The following is a 16,720-nucleotide window of genomic DNA, read 5'->3' on the forward strand; positions in this document are numbered from 1 at the left end:
TCAATCAACTTCGACCGATCATTGTATTACATTACATTTTTTTACATTAGCAGTCTGTGAATTTCCCACGGCTGGGCTAAGGCCTCCTCTCCCTTTTGAGGAGAAGGTTTGAAGCATATTCCACCACGCTGCTCCAATGCGGGTTGGTGGAATGTGGCAGAATTTCGTTGAAATTAGACACATGCAGGTTTCCTCGCGATGTTTTCCTTCACAGCCGAGTACGAGATGAATTATAAACACAAATTAAGCACATGAAATTCAGTGGTGCCTGCCTGGGTTTGAACCCGAATCATCGGTAAAGATGCACGCGTTCTAACCATTGGGCCATCTCGGCTCTTTGTATTAGTAAAATATATATTAAAACGGCTAAACATCGTTGTTTATGTTGTGATAGAATGGCAATTTGTTTGTAGAATTAATCACCCGGTATTAAGATAAATTTTTCACTCACAATGAAATGAGATGATGGTTTTCTCTTATAAATAATAGAACACGTTGGATATGGATAAGCGGTCTCCAGGTTATTTCATATATTAAAAATAACTTTACGTCCACGTATTAGGTTAAGGGGGCGGGGCTTTTGGTCGTAAGTGGGGCGTTAGGTAGCCTATGTCCTTTCTTGGGGTTCACGCTTGCTTCTTATAAATTAAATCATTGGTTTGACCGTGAAATCATAACAGACAGACATACAGAATTACATTCGCCTTTATAATATCAGTGTGGATGGAGCATAAAACAAACTTGCTGATTTCATTCAGCGTTATCTCCGGGTATTTTCTTTTCCAAATCGGTGGTAGGTTTGACAATCAATAAGAAAGTGCATCGCTTGAACACTGAATAAAAAAAAATTAATTAGCATTTACATCCCAATTAAAAACTCAATCTATCAAACACGTGCTGTATTGTTTATTGTAAGTCGTTAGCGAGGCGCGTGTCGATTACCATTAATATGGTACCACTTGATTCTAGCTGGTGATTATAATTCTTGTAGAACAAACACGTTGACGTTATTAGAGATATATCGACTAAGGATAATTTATTTTATGTAAGCGATCAATAATATTTTCGTGATCTTTTCGGTGAAAGTAGTTCTAGCGAATTCATTTTAAATCTTGTCTATTTTGCTATTTCTTAACACTGACAGAGTCTGATTCTTTAATTATATAGTCAAAGTCAAAGTCAAAAATCTTTATTCAATATAGAAGTGTTTGCACTTGCTTATTGATTGTCAAAACATACATATGTTAATCGTTTTGTAGAACATAACTCTAGACTCTGCATTCGGATTCTCTCGCGAAACAATTCTATTGATAAAAGTAGAGCTTACGAAAGGGCAAAGTCGAAACTCATCGGAAACGATTTTTAAAGGTCAGAGTGTAATATGCGACATTGAATGAAGTACTTTTAACATTTATACACGAAACAATATGAATAAGAGCCGAGATGGCCCAGTGGTTAGAACGTGTGCATCTTAACCGATGATTACAGATTCGTATCCGGGTAAACACCACTGAATTTTAATGTGCTTGAATTTGTGTTTATAATTCATCTCGTGCTTTAGAGCGAAGGAAAACATCGTCAAGATTCCTGCATGTGTGTTATTTCCATGAAATTCTGCATGCACTGGTAGAGTAAGCTTCAAAACCTCCTCAAAGGAAGAGGGGCCTTAGTCCAGCAGTGAGGTTTACAGGCTGTTACTATTTACACGAATCGAACTACGGATGAGATATGAAGTGAGTTTTTATAGAATAGTACCGTTGTACCAAATAGCAATTTGTATTGTTATATTCGGTCTAAAGAAATTATCCTTTATTGTTAACCACACATGTAAAAACAATACATAGGTACTTATCATAATATACACACTATCTACAATAAGGCAGCGTTATCAGTTAATGGCGATCTCGAATATTAATACAATTAATGTTTTACATACAAAAATAAATAAATAAATATTGGACAACATCACATACATTAATCTGACCCAAGACAACATAGAAAACTAATGAACTTTTTCTACATCGACTCGGCCGGGAATCGAACCCGGAACCTCGGAGTGGAAATGAAAACCGGTGTACACATTACTCGACCACGGATGTCGTGAAAGGGACCTAAAATCTTAATTCTCGTAGTAATAACACTTTGGCAGCGTAAGGAGTGGTTAATTTCTTAGTGTCAATGGTCATTGTGAATATATATAATTGGGTATATAAACAATCCCACCTTCAATATCAATGCATACACAGAATTGAGTAAAAGTTAGAAAGATAAAATTTGGGATATAAGTTATATTGTATGACGTAAACAAAGAAATAATTTTGGAAATTTTAATTGGGCGGGGGGGGGGATGACGTATGTTCTGTTAGTTGAATATAAAAATACTACATGTAATAGCTGTTACATACAAGTATATAACTGAAGTTTACTATTAATAAGCTAATACATACGGTGGTTACTTAATTAATACTTAAATATATGTTTTTTTCTAACACACACACACAAATGGAAATGAAAATAAAACGTATAATATATTTCGCCATAATATGGTATTGGCAAAGTTTTTAAAGTACATTTTAATGTAAAAAGAGTATCGTTGATACATTTTAATACATATATCAGATTCATTAATTATGATAATTAAAACAGATTTAAATTAAAAAACTACCGTATCATAGAATATCTCGCTTAGAAAGTAAAACTATGATGTTCGTAGGATGCATCTCAGTCAGTACCGTCTCGCTGACTGGTCAGACTTTCAAAAACAGCGCGCGCGCAAAATCGACGTGTTTATATTTCGCGATGTTTGTGTTCGATATTCGAGTGTGCGCTTTCATTAAAAAAACCGTTCAGTGATCGAATATCAAATTTCGAATTTAAAAAAAGAACTGTCAATTACTTTTATTAATATCTCTAAGTGTAACGTTATTCGAATGAGTTCGAATTTTAAAATATAACGGGTGTAAGTCGGTAATGAAGTTCTTAAGTGTATGAACAGTTTTGATATTTAAAACGTTTCGTTAATATTTGTGTGTTGTGTCTTTAAAAAAAAAATGGCGAGATCGTTGAAAGAAGCTTTTCGGAGTTTTTGGAATATAGCGTGGCTGTTCACTACTAAAGTTTTTTTGGTAATTATTTAAAACATTTATGACTTGTATTGACGTATCTATTTTATTACACACATATACTGTAAAAACATATTGTAGCTACTGATCGCGTTTTTCTCGATACTTTCAATTTGTCCGTTATTTAATTTTGCCACGATGGGTGTTGTATACAAATACAGGAAAAGTGTAATATTTATGATTAATTAAGTATATTAATTTTTGCTAAGAATAACATATCGCTCTATAAAGGCTTATAACAGTTCCACGCTCACCCGAATTCGAACCAGTAATATTACGCTACAGTCCATAAGTCCATTGAACTCACTACATGTCATATACAAGTAAATTATCTGCAAATGTTACCATAGACACCCAGTAATTACCCCACCACTGGCCTATATAGTGCTATTCCCTTAAACTAACAGTACGAAGATACCACCACGTTCCTTGAATATGTGTTGGTTACATACGCTCTTTGATATATATGTATGTATATATAGTTATAATAAAAGTTTTGGCATGGTTTAAACGTTTTTATGTCGTGATTAGAAAGTGGTATGATTCATACAAACAAGTGCGTATTTAAGTTGAATATCACATCTGTCACGGTCCGTGTACTCGGAGGCTTGAGTTAATTCCAGACATTACTTTCATCTCTAATTAATGACATGTTTTGTAACAAGTTAATTGTCTTAATCTTAGAAAAAATACGAATACTACCGTACGCCTTAAATTGACTTCTCAATACGGCTGTTATAGCTTTAAAGTAATTTATTTCGTTCAAACGTAAAGACTCTTGTGTTATGCCAACATACATACATACATACATACATACATACATACAATGATAAACGCATTATAATTTTGCAGTTTAATAAAAGAAAAATACATTCAAATAAATTTATGAATCGATTATATATAATTTAAATAAATTATGTATATTGTGTTTGAATCTGCAATCCTCGGTTAAGAATCAAGAGTTCTAACTGCTTCGCTATCGCGGATCTGGTGTTGATTGTTAAGTATGAATAAGAATCTGTTGTTTGTGGTTTAAAATTTTTATTGTTCCATAAAGAACATATTCACTCGAAATGAAATTTAAAGCTGACGTAACAATCTTTACATTTTCGTGTTTACACAATTACCTATATATTTTTCACCAGTTTTTTTTAAGAAACTGTAATACAATCAATTGAAAGAGAAATGTCTATTCCTAAATGGTGCAAAAAGGATGTTCAAAAAAGGATGGTCAAGTTGAAGTTTTCTTACAAAAATAAAAATATTTTTTATTCAAATAGCTCATAAAAGCACTTTTGATTTAAGTTTATTCGCAAACATTAATCTATATCCGAGAGATGACGTCAGAAATGACAAAAGATTGTGGAGCTAGAATTTGTTGACTATTTTCGTTATATTTCTTTAAAACTCCTGTATAATTTTAAATTTCGAAATAGAGTATCTACTACATCTCGTTACATTTTGTCAGTAGAATAAAAAATAATTATCGGTGACTTTACATTAATTATAAACTCTTTAAATAATAACCCTAAAGAGCATGTATGACTACTTGAATCGAGTATTTTTTAAATTATTTGATTTGTATTACAAACCAAGTGTTTGCTTGATGAGTTTCCAGTTTGAATGGTGAGTGAGCCAGTGTTACTACAAGGGACATAACCTCTATTCCTAATGATTTGTGGCGTATGTAACGAATGAAACAATTTCTATTGGCGGTGAACACTTGCCAATATGTATTTGCGCGGTCGCTATATGTAAAAGTGTGTATATATTGTTATTTAATTAATTTTTATTGCCTATGAAGGCAGACGTGCGAACCGGCCACATGACGGTAAGTCGTCACCATCGCCCATGAACGTCACCAACGCCGCTGCCTCATATCTCATTTTATCTTCACTGAGATAAAAAGAAATCGAATCAAACACTTAACTTTTACTTTTAATAACATTAAATTAACACTACACGTAATAAAGATATTATACGACTGATATCTTAAAATAAATTTATTTAATAAAAAGTGAAATAAACTTACGTAATCGATTTAATTTCTTTCACAAGTGTATGAACCCATAAAACTAACACTGGATTTGGTGTTGTTGTAACGACGTCCATTTATTCTCTTACATTTCATTAGCACCCTGTTTAGCGATTGAGTTATTGGCGATTCAGGTAGAAAGTGCTTAAGACTTCAGTAGTAATAGAAAAATAAAAATGATTCATAAAATACAAATAGAAATGCCATTTTTATGTGAAGATACCCCCATTGTTTATCATAATAATGCATTCCAGTCTCCACGGACTCTGTCATCTCGGAACTGCGTAATATTAAAATTTCCGTGATAATATTTTCCAGACGTAGTCGCACAGGCAGGCAGACTGACTACCGATAGAGATATTCCCTCATCAAATAATACATTTTTATTATCTCTCAATTTCTCTGCTTAATGTTTATACTGGAACGTAATATATTTTGTGTCATAATCAATCCTCTTTCTTAGAAAAGGGTCACTGACCTTCTAAGCAGTCGTTTAGGATCTTATGCCATTATTTATTAATGATTGCTAAACTGCGGATTAGTAGCTTAAATGCATTTGTGAAAGAATAACATCCGACATGCGGGTTTCCTCACGAACCACCGCTGAGTAGTTATATATATGTGACAAACAGGCAAATGGGACTTCTGATGGTTATTGGTCACCAACGGCCATAGACATTGGCGACGTAACCATTTCTTACATAAATGTTATATATTTTGTGTCTGTCGATACACTGGCTCACTCACCCTTCAAACCGGAACACAACAACCAAAACTGCTGTTTGATTAACAATGTTGCTTGTCGGTCGAATATGTCTTATGAATATGGTCTACTCATAGCCCTACATGAGCCGAGATGGCCCAGTGGTTAGAACGCGTGCATCTTAACCGATGATTTCGGGTTCAAAACCAGGCAAGCACCAATGAATTTTCATGTGCTTAATTTGTGTTTATAATTCATCTCAGGAGCAGTGTGGTGGAATATGCTCCAAACCTTCTCCTTACAGGTAGAGGAGGCTATAGCCCAGCAGTAGGAAATTAACATGCTGCTTATGTAATGTAATAGCCCTACCACCAAGTATATTACCTACAATAATTTAAGAGCATTTAACGATACCTCAGTGGAGGAGGGAATCTACGATGTTCGGTTTAGATTATGTGTTACATCAGCGCTATCACAGCTCGGGTCCTTCTTATATAGAGACATATATAAAACAAACAAGAATAATATCACAGTAGTATCACGTATACTTGCTAGGTTTTAAACGTTCCCTTCGGATGTGGGCGGGCTATATGGATATTGTGTAAGTAACCGGTTCATAAACAAGATATAAATATGCCCCAGTGCGCATGCGTCAATACTAACCATAAGGATGACTGAATAATATGGCAATACAGGTATAGTTCATAGACACCTAATTGGTGTTTAATTGCTAAATAGGAAGCTACGTTAAAACGAGCTAACTGTTTACTGCGCTTTGATTGGTCAATTGGATTTTTTTTGTCTCAAGATGTAGATCGTTCGATATGACGTATTGAATTACATTTATTGATTTCTACGTCATACAAGCCCACTATGTGATAATGATGATCAACTATTTCTAAGAAACGCCAGTCTATATACCTGATACCTTTACAAAGTCTCAGTCCGATAGGATGGCAATCGTACACGAAAGGATCGAGATAAGGTGCATCACCTACGATTTTGCGTTCCATCCGAGCTTCGGAATTGTCACGCTGCTAACTAGATAAAACAGGTTTTATCTAGTTAGTTTCGTGGTAAGATGTACTTATGTTTGGTAATTTTGCGTTTATAATATTAGTAAAAAACAAAAACGAACTATTAACATTTTATTTAGAGATCTGTCGAAGTTTACAATTTAAATTATTAATGTAATCACTATAACAGTGCACGCCGTGTGTTTTAATATGTTTGTAAATTAATTTTGTTTAATATCCGTATAGGCAAGTGAACAGCCTATAAACATCGCACCGGGCTAAGGCATACTCTCCAGAAGGGGCGTAGGTTAAAACTAACTTCGTACCAAGTTTCATCAAATTCGGTTCAGTGGTTTAGCCGTGAAACCATAACAGACAGACATACATATATACATAGTTACTTTCGCATTTAAAACATTAGTACAGATAATAATATAATTGCAGGAAACCAATATTAGACTCAGACGCACACCTACACAGTAGACCGTATTAAGACTACAAGAACCCTTTTAATGCATGTTGCCATACAGTGTACTTTACGATTGCAAACAGCCGAGTCATTAATTAATGAGTCAGGATGTGTGAAACCAGTCACGTTTCATTATTCATTTTAATTATAATACTATATATTCCTTTGTCTCATTACTTATTTATTATATTATAAATAAATATGTCGTATTAATAAATGAGTTTTATAACTTCTAAGAGAAAAACTTATAGCATTGAAATCTATAAAAGCGAAATACCACTCACTATTTAAACACGAAATCTCAGAAACCCCGACAAACTTGACATTTGGCATGTTCCTCATACGGATTTTACGAAACTACAACCAAACGGGGGTTGGAAGTTTGTGTTTTATGAGTTACGGATAAAGCCGCATGTTTAGCTAAAGAATATGAGGAATATAAGAAATAAATTTTGAATAATCTTCGCGACTTGTCGACTTTCGCTCTTAATTAAATGAATAATAATATATGTTTAAATATTTATATAAACAATATAACATAAACGATCTACGCTTTTATATATTCGTATTAATCCAAATGATTCGATTTCGCAACACAAATCCGCCGCCTACGTTTGATATTCAAATTGGTTTTGAAATAAGATTAAGTCACGATGTTACGAACGTATTTTAATTCCTTGCATATATATAATGATCAGAAAAGTTTATTCCCAAAACAAATCATTAATAGTATACTTTAAACTTACGATGTCTCTTATGTATGCATTCAAAGGCAAAGTTGAAATGTTTATTTAATATAGAAGCGTTACTTGCTAATAGAAGTAAAAATTTATCAACGATTAAATTAACACAACAGACCTTAGAAGAAGCCGCGAAAGTAACTCTGCAGGATTTTCATACATTGGCGCTGTAACCATCCCTTACTTCGCCAATGCTCCACCAACCTTGGGAACTAAGATGTTACGTCCCTCTTGCCTGCAGTTACACTGGCTTACTCATCCTTCAAACCGGAAAACAACAATACTGAGTACTGCTGTTTGGAGGAAGAATATCTGACGAGTGGGTGGTACCTACCCAGAAGGGCTTGCACAAAGCCCTACCACCAAGATTTTAGAGACCAATTAAAATTTATACACTCATGCATTAATTATTGTATGAACTGAAATGAAATGTCTGAAAAAATATAGCCCATAAAGAAATTTTAAATGGGATTAAACTAAAAAAAATCGAATATGTGTTCTGAAGTACACAAAGGTAAAATACGACCGAATAAGAAACTCCTCCTTTTGTTGTTGGCTAAAAACAAACGTAAAACAATATTCAAAATCAAAGAAAAGACCACCGAATTCACGGACTCAACGTGTGTCTAGTTACATTATTAAAAAAAAAACCAGCAAACATATATTTTTTATTCAACAGCTCTGACCCAACTACGTCACCGTCACCGTCGTCGTTAATAAATGTCGACAGTGTGACATCGTACTGTCGCTACTCTGAAACGTCGGGAAATAATGAAAGAAATGATCGCGGCTTAAACCAGAGGTATAAAATGGCCACCTCATAAAAATTACCATTTAAATAGATGCTTTTCATCCTCTGTATAATCTACCAATCAGAGTGCTATAGAAGTAAGTGCCGGCTTTGGATCGTGTGTCATAGAGGCTATTATTCGCTTTTTTGATCGCATATAGGGGACTGCTTTAACGAAACGTTACTTATAACGTAACTGAAAAGCAATCGTCACAATAACGACTAGTTATTAGACTAGAAACAAATTCGTTTCTCAACCAGTTCTCCTCAGCACGTATATATTATGACATGGTTATAATATTATATCCCAAATAATACCATATTTGACAAAACAATAGTTATACATGGCATTGACATCTTTCATGATAGCTTCATTACTTTTAAAAAAAAGCTCATGGATTACTTCTTGTCAGCTAAATAGTGCGTTAAATTCCTTGTTTTTTGTTTTTCTTTTATAATATGTAGTTATTGTGTTTGTAAACGACGATAGCATAGGCCAATAATCTTTTTTAAAATTGTATAATATATTTTAGTTTCAACTTAATTTAAACTTTATTTTACATGTTGACACCATACACTGTGAATGTTATGTACACTTGTAATCGATGTACATATCAGAAGTTGATTTTCTTTTTTTGGATGTTGTGTAAACCATCAATTAATATGTATATTGTTAGTGTACTTATTAAATAAAAAAAAATAAATAAATAAAATAAAACAATAATATATCTGAAAGCATAATATAACCAATTTGAATTGGTTTAAACCGGATAAATTGTTAATATGTTAATTATGACAGTCTCTTATTATGATTGACTTAATTTGGTCGAAGTTTATGATAGGTGTTTCACAAGCAAGGTTGTGGTTAAGGTTATCATTTGATACTTACATGTAAACAAGCAATATTATATGAGGAAAATGGTTTATACAGGCAACTGTAATATACCAGTTATGTGGTAAATGAACCATACAAAACATTACTAAAAAGTCTATCCTCGGACAAATCATTTCAAATCAAATAAACTTTATACAAATATTTTTTTAAAGTGCTATTCTGTAAATCAACTCGTATCTCACTAGTAATATATTGAAAAACGAATACCCAATATACGGTGATGCTCCATTTTGACGTGTGAAACCTTTAAATGTCGATAATAGTCAACGTCAAGTCAATTATTAAAATTTCACGATCGTCTTCGCGATGAGTTTCAGTTCTTTTTATTATTTTTATCATAGAATTGTTTTACTGAAGCATAAAACGTTATATAATTATTATTTTTATATTACGTTATAATGTTATGAGCGTGGATTACAAAATTTTACATATACCTTAGTGATCTATTCAGTTAATATAAGTTTCATTCATCACAAAAAACGTTCAACGAACAAACACACGTGATAAGTTAAACACTTGAAAACTCAGCAATACATTAACAGCCTGTAAATTTCCCGCTGCTAGACTCTAAGGCTAAGACCCCTTTGAGGAGAAGTTTTGGAGGATCCACCACGCTGCTCCAATGCGGGTTTGTGGAATACACATGTGGCAGAATTTCGTTGAAATTAAACACATGCAGGTTTCCTTACGATGTTTTCCTTCACCGCCGAGCACGAGAAGAATTATAAACACATATGAACATAAAAATTCATTGGTTTGAGCCGGATCATCGGTTAAGTGCACGCGTTCTAACCACTGGGCCATCTCAGCAATGCTCGTCTGTAACTACTGCGATGTTCCAGTCAGACCCACTGGTTCCATCCATTGGTCGCCTTTGCTCTTACAATTAAATAATATTGGAATATATATTTTTTATAGATATATTCTCCTCGAGGGGAAAACTGGAAGCTTTTTCCATCACGCTCTCTTGCGACTTGGTGGATACTCTTACGGTACAACTTCCTCTGTCATAAGCAAGTTCACTCAGGGTATTAAAATTAAACGTATAGATAATCTGTGGCATTGACCAGATATTTTTAAAGGTAACTTTTAAGTCTTTGTTAATGAACACTGCCTAAACGAACCTTAACGTTACCACTATATGTGTATTTAAAGTGGTCAGTGTACCATCAAAAGGTTCATCTCATTAACCTTCATACTTTTTGGACTTGAAAGTATGTTTAGTCGGTAGACTTACAAAATAATAATATTATATTCTTAAATTTAAAACGTTAATAAAACTAATGCATTGAAAGTAATTCAAATATTATAAATTTTAAATTTACGAAATGATTTTAATCACATATAATGTATTATTTATTAATATATAATAAAAGATTTATGCCTCTAAGTTGGCAACCCTCATTTTTCTGTCATATAATTATTAATACTATTTTATCTTCATGTACGTACGTAGAACACGATGTTAATTATCTATACTAATATTATGAATGCGAAAGTTGCTCGTCTGTTGCTCTTTCACGTCCAAAACACTAAACTGAATTTGGTACGAAGCAAACTTAAACTCCAAGGAAGGACAATGTTTACTTTTTATGTCTAACACGTGAACACTCCTAGAACGCGAGTCAAGCCGCGGGCGACAAATAGTATAAATGAATTGAGACTTTACTCTTAAATAAAACCCGGATATGTAATATATTTAAAATTAAAAGATAATTCGAGTAAAATAAAAATAATAATATAAGTACGTAATACTGGTTCTATTCTCTCATGTACACATCTAGGTCCCAGAATTCTAAGTCTGTCAAATTCAGACGGTTTTGGTAGTTTAGTCGTAATGATATAACAGACTGACATACTTTCGCAATCATAATATAAGTCTGATTCATTTATTTTTGTTTTAATGCTACGGTATAATTTAATTGTTCATAATAATTCACTCGGTGCAAATCCAACCCAATAGGTACCATCCACTCATAAGATATTCTACCGCCACACAGCAACGCTTTGTGTTGTTGTGTGCCGTTTTTAAGGGTGAGAGGATCAGTGTAACTAAAGGCACAAGGGACAAAACATCTTAGTTCCCGAGGTCGGCGGCGCATTGGCGATATAAGGAACAGTTATTTTTCTGGTAAGGTGGCCTATGTGACTACATTTGGCCTACGCCACCCTGTTCTATAAAAAGTTAATAAATTGATAATTTGAACTGAATAGAAAGTACTAGATCCATTTTGTCAAGAGTAACATTAATAATGTAGGTACTAATTCTTCTGTTCACGATGATTCGTTTAAATTTCGTATATAATACGAAAGATTTTTTACGTGACTAAAGTTTTCTATTAGTTACATGAAAACACAGGTGTTATTAATCTTTCACTAAACGCAATCTTAGTGTAAAATATACATCGTGTGAAGAGGCTTTCGTCGGAACAATGGCGATGGTCCGATAATGTTCCCATTGTGTTGTAATATTGAAATTGTTATGATTTTCACGCGTACACATATTTCGTAATTATTTAAACTCTTATACGTTACTAACTTTATGTTATCCTGGTACTTTTATTTAATGTAAAAGTTCTACATAATGTCTTGGTGGTAGGGCTTTGTGCAAGCCCGTCTGGATAGGTACCACCCACTCATCAGATATTCTACCGCCAAATAACAGTACTCTGTATTGTTGTGTTTCGGTTGGAAGGGCGAGTGAGCCAGTGTAATCACAGGCACAAGGGACATTACATCTTAGGTCCCAAGGTTGGTGGCGCATAGGTGATGTAAGGAATGGTTAATATTTTTTACGGCACCTTTGTCTATGGGCGATGGTGACCACTTACCATCAGGTGGCCCATATGCTCGTCCGCCAACCAATGTCAAAAAAAAAAAACATAATGTAATTATTAACTTTGAGATATGTTTCACATAAAGTTATATGTCATTCAATCAACAGTAAGACAATATTTAATAAAAATAACAAAAATCATCTAATTAATAGAATTATTGACTGACATACGACGCACAGCTTAAACCATTGGGTTGAACAGGATGAATATTAGTACAGAAATTCTTTATAAAACCGAAAAGAGCACTAAAGAGTATGTCTAATTCTGTGAATGTTTTCCCAAAATTAATTTGGCAATTTAATGTTAAATCGGATAAAATATTATATATATTGCACCAGTAATTTTGTTTTGACGAATAACAGTTCTTAAAAGTAAATCATTCTGCGTTATAAATAACTTATACTAGGAAAAAATTCGCTTAAAAACAAATTAATAATAATTAACAGTAACCATTATTCACTGTTTTACGTAAAATAATAAGGTCTGCATTACATAGGATGCGAAGCGAAACGCAACACTAAGGTCAATAAACTTATTTTTCATTATTTGAGTTTCGCGAGCTAACGCTACTAAAATAATAAAAGTTCGTATACTTACCACTAGTTGGCGCTGTTCACATTTTATAGGATCTAGTAAAGTTAGTCAGTACTTAAAAGTAGTATAACGCATTACGTAAATATTAATTTTTATTACGGTAACGAATACTATTAAAAATAATTATAAGACAATCGACTTCCAAGTTATTTTACCACCAAAAATAAGTATAAAGAACAAAATTATTTATTAAATAAAAAACTGACTTACATACTCTACCATATATCCAATTTTAAGTATATAGTTTCAATTATTAAAGTATTAATTACGATCATCAACATACACTTACGTAACACATCGTTACAAGACGAAACACAATCACATTATATCTTCGATATATTGCACACGCATTATGCTTCATGTCTTAACAGGGAAAATGTCAACACGATAAGTCAATACAAACATTATTGTGTGTCGTTTGCTGGACGAACACCCTAACCGTTGACTCACAATCGACTCGTTCAGCGGCTGGTCACTGTGTCACCAATTAAATTAGACGTCTTTATTTGAAACGCTACAGGCTTATAGATCTATTCATTCCCTCCGCTTTAAATTATTTTTTAATTAAATATCCTTAACAAATGTAATTTAATTTGCGTTTTTTTTGCTGTCTCTACTCTTAGTCATCTCACGCACACTAAGACATATTTATAGAAAGAACGTCACTCATCAATCCGATAATAAGTTAAATTGGAGGAGCGCGCATTCGTTAGTGAATAGATCTATAGTAAAAGATTTTTGTGAGTGTTCAGATAAACATTGATACGTCCCTTTCTGACATCTTTGATTTGACAAGAAGAAGAAGACAGAGGATAATTTGAAAGAAGAAAACAGCAGTGTTTTATCAGTTCCGTAAACATTTTTAAAATATCCAAATTGTTTAACTATAGAATAAAATCAATTCCAAAAAAAATAATTAATTCGTTAATAATAATTAATTTTCAGATGTCTAAAGACTGATATAGACTGAATGTCGTTTAAGATAAATGTACAAGTTATTTTAATTGATACAAAAAGTGAATTTAAGTTTCAACGCGGAGTGCAGTGAACTTCCAGTAACATGGATAAGTGATTATCAAATGTAAGTGTTTCCGTGATAAGTTCAGAAGTGAAGTGAAGTGAAGGGCATGAGTCAAACATGGCGGAGGAGGTTTAAATGGGTGTCACAGTCGAAGATCGGTCGGTTATGGGTAGGTTTGATGGAACATTTCTCATCAACAATCTCATTATTTCTTATATGAAATACACACTTTTTTACTTATAAATGACATTGCTGTAAACACTGAGACATAAACACAGTATTTAATAAACATTGTCTGTCTGTTGCGTACAGACAGATGTGAATATATAAAACTACATTTGTTAGTGATAGTGATAGAGCGAAATGTAATAATCCGATGAACAGACTGAAATGTCCCACTGTTGGGCAAAGTTCTTGTCACCATGGAAGTCGAAATTTCGCGGATACGAATATAACATTATTATGTTCTAGTAATCATATTATATTGAAAATTTATTTTAAAAAAAAAACCTTTTAAATGTTTTGGGATATAATATTAATAGAAATTCATAGAAATTTTATGGCTATTAATAATGTCATATTGTAACAAGTTACAGATAAAAAGTTAAAGATACATACGTATGTATGTACGTCTAATAATATTAAAATGATTTTAATTTTTGATATCGTTCAAGTATTTTTTAACATAATGTTTCAAGCATTTCCTTTCACGACTAAATAATCATTTCAATCATAAATTCTTGATATGTGCAAAATTTTAGATAATTAACCAATTTTAGATATTTTTTTTACGTTTGTTAATTAAGAACTCCGATACTTTTTTGTTTGGGAGGGTATCTCCCGTTTGGCCCCATTAAAAATTGAAAAAAATATATTTGAAGTGGGTCATTTGTAAAATTAGAAAGTCTAATTGTGAGGGTTACGGGTTAATGGAGTTTTAAGATACCGTTATATTTATATAATACTAGCTTAGCACGGCTTAGCACGGCTGGAATTTACCCTATAGCGCTAAGAGATAATGTAGCTTAATACCTACCAGGGATATTTAGATGATTAGTTTTATAATATTATAGTATAGATATATACATAGTTAAGTATGTGTTTGTCTGTTCTTAATATAAAACAAAGAGTAAAACAGTCTTTTGTATTAAAATTAGTTCAAAATTAGCGATTAGTAATTTATTTATATGGAAACCAATTATATATAATGCATTATTTATCCTTATTTTATATATTCTAAGTATAAACATGACAAAATAAATTCAACGGACATATGCATCGTCCGTTATTCGTTATATTCATATGAAAGGATTGTTTGTCCTATTGTTTGTCATATGAAAAGTTTGTTTTTCTTTTTACTGATCGTTAGGTGTCCTTCCTCGTGGTTCAAGCGTGCTTCATACAAAATCTCATCAAATTTGGCTCAGTAGCTTGGCCGTGAATAAGCAACAGACTGAAAGAGTTACTTTAGCCCGGATAATATTAGTATAGACTATTGACGTTCATTAACGTAAGGCATACATATTGAAAAGGCTTGTGAGCAGTACAACCTTACAAGCTGGACAGTCCTCTCGGGGGGCCTGGAATGATGTGCGCACGTGTTTGGCAAGACACGAGTACAGTTTAAGTTTAATGACAGTTATGAGTTTTGTTTTTTGTATTATAAGGTATTAACGCAAAAGGTTAAGAATCTGTACTGGCAAAAGTAGATATGATGTCTGGAATAAAGATATATTATTATATTACTTGGGGTTTTGTATTCGCTTAAGTTGCTTCAATATAATATTGTTCGCGCTCAATCTGTTTGTTTTATTGTCTGATATCCATATAATCAGAAAAATATTATTTTATGTTCATTTATATATGCATTATCGCTTGGTTTTACAATTTTGGTGGGTTTCATTTACGTTGTGAATAGGTTCAACTCGTGGCAGTCCATGCTTCAAACTGGGTACTGTTCCGGTCAGCAATTAAAGAGGGCGTTAACTTATTCTGTTAGAAAAAGAAACTCGGTGCAGTAATTTGACTTGGTAGGGTTTTGTGCATGCTCACTTGGATACCAACCAAAATTGATAGTCAAAAATCTACCACCGGTTCGGAATTTAACACCTCGGATCTGAAAAGGACTGACGAAAGAAACTCAGCGGGATATATATATTTTTTTAATTTCATTTTCACAAATATAGTATAGTTCTTGTATAATGTCCCCTTCGTCGTGCACATACATAAGCAGCCCGTAAATGTCCCACTGCTGGGATAAAGGCCTCCTCTCCCTTTGAGGAGAAGGTTTGGAGCATATTTCATCACGCTGCTACAATGCGGGTTGGCGGAATACACATGTGGCAGAATTTCGTTGAAATTAGACACATGCAGGTTTCCTCACGATGTTTTCCTTCACCGCCGAGCACGAGATGAATTATAAACACAAATTAAGCACATGAAAATTCAGTGGTGCCTGTCCGGGTTTGAACCCGAAATCATCGGTTAAGATGCACGTG

General features: G+C 33.2%; 1 protein-coding gene across 3 annotated transcripts in view; it reads left to right on the plus strand.

The window, feature by feature from the left end:
• Positions 1 to 16,720, plus strand: part of LOC125072241 — a 132,314-nt gene that overhangs the window by 85,808 nt on the left and 29,786 nt on the right. For 2 of the 3 annotated variants that reach the window (XM_047682767.1, XM_047682766.1), the window contains exon 2: positions 14,147 to 14,391. The exons of the other annotated variant lie outside the window; for it this stretch is intronic. In XM_047682767.1, coding sequence (XP_047538723.1) covers positions 14,329 to 14,391 — 63 coding nt within the window. In that variant the 5' untranslated portion in view covers positions 14,147 to 14,328. The remainder of the gene's footprint in view (positions 1 to 14,146; positions 14,392 to 16,720) is intronic. 3 annotated transcript variants of the gene reach the window in all.

This window comes from Vanessa atalanta, chromosome 21, assembly GCF_905147765.1.
Source record: "Vanessa atalanta chromosome 21, ilVanAtal1.2, whole genome shotgun sequence".
NCBI classification, from domain to species: Eukaryota; Metazoa; Arthropoda; class Insecta; order Lepidoptera; family Nymphalidae; genus Vanessa; species Vanessa atalanta.